The sequence below is a fragment of the Aethalodelphis obliquidens genome, unplaced genomic scaffold (genome assembly GCF_003676395.1).
Source record: "Aethalodelphis obliquidens isolate GAN/ISIS:26980383/991018 unplaced genomic scaffold, ASM367639v1 scaffold14, whole genome shotgun sequence".
NCBI lineage: Eukaryota > Metazoa > Chordata > Mammalia > Artiodactyla > Delphinidae > Aethalodelphis > Aethalodelphis obliquidens.
The window spans coordinates 3,662,454-3,668,713 of NW_020837958.1; the positions used below are offsets into that span (position 1 = coordinate 3,662,454).

General features: G+C 53.8%; 1 protein-coding gene across 15 annotated transcripts in view; it reads left to right on the top strand.

The window, feature by feature from the left end:
- Window positions 1–6,260, top strand: part of AMBRA1 (autophagy and beclin 1 regulator 1) — a 175,740-nt gene extending 169,480 nt beyond the window's left edge. For all 15 annotated transcript variants that reach the window (XM_027114839.1, XM_027114841.1, XM_027114838.1 and 12 more), the window contains one exon: window positions 4,685–6,260. In XM_027114839.1, coding sequence (XP_026970640.1) covers window positions 4,685–5,169 — 485 coding nt within the window. In that variant the 3' untranslated portion in view covers window positions 5,170–6,260. The remainder of the gene's footprint in view (window positions 1–4,684) is intronic.

The following is a 6,260-nucleotide window of genomic DNA, read 5'->3' on the forward strand; positions in this document are numbered from 1 at the left end:
AGAAGTTTATTAAAATCTATTCAGTTCTGTCTAGGACTTCCCGGAAGAGCCCTCCACAGGGGGAGTTTGCAGGTGTTGGCTTTTTTACTTGTCCAGCTTTAAAGCTTCCCTACCCTGTCACTCAGAAAGGGAGGGGAGGCATTCCCTGGGCTCACTGTTTGCTCCCAGCTCTGATACAGTGCCTGCCTGGCACACAGTGGGTGCTCAAGAAGTGTGTGGAATGAATGAATTGAGCAGAGGCAAGGCCCTGCCTCCGAGCTTGGCTGTGCTGCACTATTTGGGGAGCCCATGGCTCTGCCTCTGACCACTGAGAACGGTTGCTTGGACCTTTTTGTTGTCTGGTGAAGATGACAGACCAGCTGGGCCAGGGAAGAGCAAATGTGAAAAGGGAAGAAAAGGGTGCCCCCTGAGGTCAGGAAGGGCAGCTCCTCCTCTGATGCAATCTGGCTTCCCTCTTCTGGGCAGTGAAACCCCCAGAACTGGGCATTATGGGAAGTTACTGATCCCATTCTGGCCTCTGTATCCAGAACGTACCTTAGAACTTGCCAAGGAAATGATCTCATGTCAACACTAAATCAGTTTACCATTTTTCAGAGACAAAAAGAAATGCTTTTGCTACAGGGAAGGAGACAGCAGAATTAACCCCTGTGGCCGCCACTGCTCCTGGAGCTAATAGCTTGGATCCCTAGCCACGGCTGCCACTTCTCTCAGGCCCCAGTGTGTTTTCCTCTTGAAGAATGTGCTGGCTGCCTACCTTGGCTCGCAGCCTTGACTTAGAGCTCCCAAGAGACAAGCACAGCTCACAGCTCTCTAGGCTGAAGCTACCTACACCCAGCCCTGAGGAAATCGTTTGTGTATACATTTTAAACTCTTCTATCCCATCTTTTGTGAGTACTTACTTTATGTCTAGTATCGTATTAGGCACCATGAATCCACAGGTATTGCAAAGGGAATCTGATTCAGAGATGAAGCCATGTCTCTACCCTCAAAAATAAGTCCAGAAAGGAAACAGACATATAACTGTGTCCCCATAGCAAAAGGGTAACATGTGACCGGTTTTCAGAAGCCACCTTAAGTCTGGAATGCCTGTAGGCAGCCTGGGAGCCCTTTATTCACCCACACATTCGACAGGTAGATGCCAAGTGCAAGCCCAAAGATGAATAAAACTTAGTCCAAGACCATCAGGAACTTAGAGCCCAGAGGGAGAGGACTCTGACGCAGAGAAGTGTGGGTCACTGTGGGGCCCAGAGCAGGAGCAGCCACTCCCAGGTGGGGACCTTGGAAGGCAGGGTGAGGGAGGTGGTACTTGTGCTGGCCCTTGTAAACAAGTGGACTTCGGATGTGGGGAAATGGGCAGGTGCATGGCAGGTAGAACACCCACAGTGTGTGCAGGCAGGGGCGCTGGGCACACAGCAGCGCTGAGTCTCTGGGTTCAGGAAGGGGGATGGTCAGGGAAACAGCTAGGACCTGACCAGAGAGGGCCTTTAAATGTCACGGTGAGAACCTTAACTACTTGAGGACTCTTGGAGCTGCTGGGTTTTGAACCGAGTATGGACTTAACCAGAACTCAGTGGATCAGAGCTGAATTAGAATGGTAATAGCAGCAGCATGGAGGCTGGGTGGAAAGGGGAGAGAGAAGCAAGAAGACCATTTAGGAAAGACAGCCACAGTTGCGGTGAGAGGTGGCCAGGCCTGGAGCCACTGGCACAGTGAGAAAGGACAGGAGGTCCCAGACCCGAGTGCCAGCAGCAGGGCAGGGCCTAGCTGTGACAGCTCCCCTAGGGCCCCAAGGCAGACCTGCCCCGCCCCTCAAAGTGATCTACAGGAAAAGAGCTGATAGTTCACCGGGCACAGAGCCCAGCCCACTGAGCTCCAATGCCAGCAGGCCATGGGCCAGCCTACTGCATACCCCAGGCCGGGCTGGGGAGGCCCTCAGTGCATAGCGTTCTTGGAAAACTGTGGCAGTGGCAGCACAGGGAGGTCCCCATGGGCCCTCTCCAGGTAGCCCTTTTGGCTCACAGGGTAGAAGCTGTGCTGGCACCAAAGCCCTAGGTTGACCTTTCCTCTTACCCCTACCCACTGCTGAACAGCTTTTCCCTTGAGAGAAGTACTCTGAGAGCCCTTCAGGTTCTCTTTCCTTCTGCCCTGGGAGTTGGCACTGAGCTGTCTGAGGGGGAAGCACGTAAGGGCAGCTTGCCTTGAGGGGTTGGAGGTGGGAGGGTAGAATTTACTAGAAAATCTGGAGAAAAGCAAGCTGGACATAAGTGAGAGCCCAGGCGGAGTCCCTACTCAGTGCTGGGGGGGAACTGTCTCACTGAGACCCAGAGGAAGAACTACCAGCACATACCTGCCAAGCACTTGCAAGGAGGGAAGAGATCTAACGGGACTTCGATGCAGCTAAGCTGCAGAACTGGCTGCCTGGAAATCCAGCTCTGACAAGGTGAGTAGAGAGAAGGCACTGGACAGTGTGGGAGCAAAGAAAGTCTTGCAAAGATAGCTGTTGACAACAAGTACCCCCCCAAAAATTCAAACCTCACCATCAAAGCTGCCCAGACTGCAGAATCCCAAAGTGGCCAACAGGTAGCCAAAGGAAACAAATCCGTACATAGTTTGGTAGAGCAGCCCTGGCAGCCTGGGAGCCTTGATCATAGTTGCCCACAGGCTTGGACTGCATGTCTGCCCAGTGGGGGCTGAACACAGGCTGGAGGAAGGTCCCTCAGGGTGGGGCTCTTCCTGCAGAGTCCAGGTTATTCACAACAGCCACCATTGACTGAGCACCCGCTGTGTGTCAGGTGTGTAACAGGCATTATCTCATTCCCTCTACCCGGCACCTTGCAGGTTGGATGTTTCATCCCTCTTTTGCAAGTCAGAAAATTGAGGGGTACTTCCCTGGTGGTCCAGTGGTGAAGAATCCGCCTTCCATTGCAGGGAGACACGGGTTCAATCCCTGGTCGGAGAACTGAGATCCCACATGCCATGGGGCAACTAAGCCCTGATGCCACAACTACTGAGCTCGCGTGCCTCAACAAGAGAGCCCGCGTGCCTCAACAAGAAAGCCCGCGCGCCACAACTACAGAGCCCACATGACCTGGAGCCTGCACGCCACAGCTAGAGAGAGAAAACCCGCATGCCACAACTGCAGAGAAGCCCATGCACCACAGCTGGAGGAGCCTGCACACCGCAATGAAAGATCCCGCGTGCCTCAACGAAGATCCTGCGTGCTTCAGCTAAGACCTGACGCAGCCAAAAAAAAGATAAAAGAAAACAGGAATGTGGGTGTCAAGGGACTTATCCTAGGTCACACAGCTAGTGAGTGGCAGAACTAAGGTCTGAGCCAAAGCCTTGTCTGCTCACAGACAAGGGAATACTCAGGCTTTGGGGGAAAGAGCAGAACCTTCTCTCTTCCTCCCTAGAGGTGCAGACTGAAGCCTCAGGCTGGGGCAGTTGGCTGCCTCTAGCGAAAAATGAGGGTATCAGGCATCCAGCCCCGGGAGAACAGTATGTGGGAAATAACTTGGGAAAGTTGGTGAGTGAAGTGGGACAAGAGGAGAAGACAGAATGCCTTCTAGAGAACAGTTAAAAATCGTCTTCCTCGTGTGCTTTTAGGAAGTGACATAAACAGAACAATGAAGAGAGAGCACAACTTTGAAACGGAGCAGAGCAGACCATTTGCCTTCTAGCCACACCCCGTACAGTGCCCTCGCTTTCCAAAGACCAGGCAGTGCCCCCTGTTCCAGGGCCACGTCTGCCAGGTTACCCAAGACAGGAAGGAGCAGACACAGCCAGCTGTCTGGGTTGCCTGCATTAGCTGCATGACCAGTCTGCCTGTGGTATCCAGAGGGTTAAAACCAGACTCCCAGCTTCTGGTCCAGCCCTGCCTCTTAACCAGCTGAGCAGCCTCGGCCACCTAGGCCTCAGTTTCACCACCTGTAAAACAGAAGTACGAATTACGATTGTTTGGGGAGTCTTATCTAGTTTTCAAGTCCCTGACTTATTCTTTTTTTTTTTTTAATATCTTTATTGCAGTATAATTGCTTTACAATGCTGTGTTAGTTTCTGCTGTTCAACAAAGTGAATCAGCTATATGTATACATACATCCCCATATCCCCTCCCTCTTGAGCCTCCCTCCCACCCTCCCTATCCCACCCCTCTAGGTCATCACAAAGCATCGAGCTGATCTCCCTGTGCTATGTAGCAGCTTCCCACTAGCTATTTTACATTTGGTAGTGTATATATGTCCATGCCACTCTCTCACTTCGTCCCAGCTTACCCTTCCCCCGCCCATGTCCTCAAGTCTGGTCTCTACATCTGCATCTTTATTCCTGCCCTGCCACTAGGTTCATCAGTACCATTTTTTTAGAGTCCATATACGTGCTTTAGCATACAGTATTTGTTTTTCTCTTTCTGGCTTCACTCTGTATGACAGACTCTAGGTCCATCCACCTCATTACAAAGAACTCAGTTTCGTTCCTTTTTATGGCTGAGTAATATTCCATTGTATACATGTGCCACATGTTCTTTATCCATTCGTCTGTCGCCTGACTGATTCTTGAAGTGAGGGATTGGCCCTCTTCTTGTTTCTGCTTTTAGCTAGAATCCCCCAGTTACTACTAGCGGTGGCCTGCCTGACTCAGAGGCCCAGGCCAGCAGTTAATTCCCTCCCTTCTGCTTTGTGCCTTCCAGGTGAGGGCTCGGAGTACGGTGCCAGCGGGGAAGACGCTCTCAGCAGGATCCAGCGGCTGATGGCGGAAGGGGGCATGACAGCCGTGGTGCAGCGGGAGCAGAGCACCACCATGGCCTCCATGGGTGGTTTTGGCAACAACATCATCGTCAGCCACCGTATTCACCGCAGCTCCCAGACGGGCACCGAGCCTGGGGTCGCGCGCGCCCCCTCGCCCCAGCCCTCCACCTCTCGGGGACTGCTCCCAGAAGCTGGGCAGCTGGCAGAGCGAGGCCTGAGCCCCCGGACAGCCTCCTGGGACCGGCCTGGTACCCCTGCACGGGACCCACCCCAGGCAGCCCTGCCCACCTCCTCCCCCGTCCCCCTTCCCAGCACTGAGGGACCAGCCCTGCACTGCGACCTCACCAATAACAACCACCTTCCCGATGGTGGGGGCAGCAGCCTGGGGGAGGCTGTGGGCCCCAGTGGGGAGCCACGGAACAGGTAGAGACGTGTGTGCACTGGTGCCTCCCCTCGAACCGCTGAGCAGAAACCGGACCTCACAGCTGACTGGGAACTGTATGCGCAGAAGAGCCGCGGGCTGCGGAAACAGGAAACAGGAGCAAGAGGGTGGGGGGTTGAGAGGGAGTCCGAGTCAGCCAGCGTGAGGCAGTCAAAGGGGCAAGGCTTGCCTCCGGGGACTAGAACCTTCTAGGATCTGGAGCCCAGGGGAGCCACAGGCTGCTGCGCTCAGTGTGAATGGAGGTGGAAATGGGTATCCCTGCCATGAACCCCCCTTTCTCCTGGAAACAAGGCTCAAGGGACTCAGCCCTGGGCAGAGAGCCCTCAGAAGGGTGAATAGTCTTCCAGATCTGGGCCAAACCATCCTGGACGGTGGCCAGTGGGCCAGCTTCTCCCTGTTCACCTGTTGTGCAGGCAGAGCCACTAGGAGCCCTAGTGCAGGAGGAGCGGCCTGGCTCCCAGAAATCAGCTCCATTTCTGAGCCTTCCAGAGCTTCAAGCTTCTCTTGATCATCTTACCCCACAGAGACCACAGTCAGGGGTCAGGCCAGGCCTCCAGATTCCTGAGGACAGGGACTTCCTGCACTTACTGTTGGGGAACAACCATGGAGTGAATGGGGCAGCCTGCTTGCCTGAGACAGGATGGGGTCAAGGGATGGTGGGCAGGTCCTCGCTCAGGAGTGGGGGGTGTAGGCTGGCCAGCCCCCAGCGCTTGTCCACCAAGCTCCTCCTTCCCCACCACCCCCCAAGGCCCTCAGAGCAGCACCTGTGGGTGTCAGTATTAGCTGAGCCTAGGCCAAAGCCAGCCCAAGGCTGGGGGAGGGGATGAGACTCCAGGTCAGAATGTGAGGTCTTGGTCTGTGATTTAAGGTGTTGCATGTGGAATCTTGAACTGTACATGTAGTTTCTAGTGGAGAAATCGAGGCTCTGATTATTTTGTTTTTAGTATGAAAATGTGATTTCTTTTCTGTTCGTAACTCATCATAGAAACATTGTGGTGGGAGGAGAGGGGATAGTCTGACTGCTAATGAGGGAAACACCAAAGATCTACATCATTAAAATGATGACATGCCCCTCA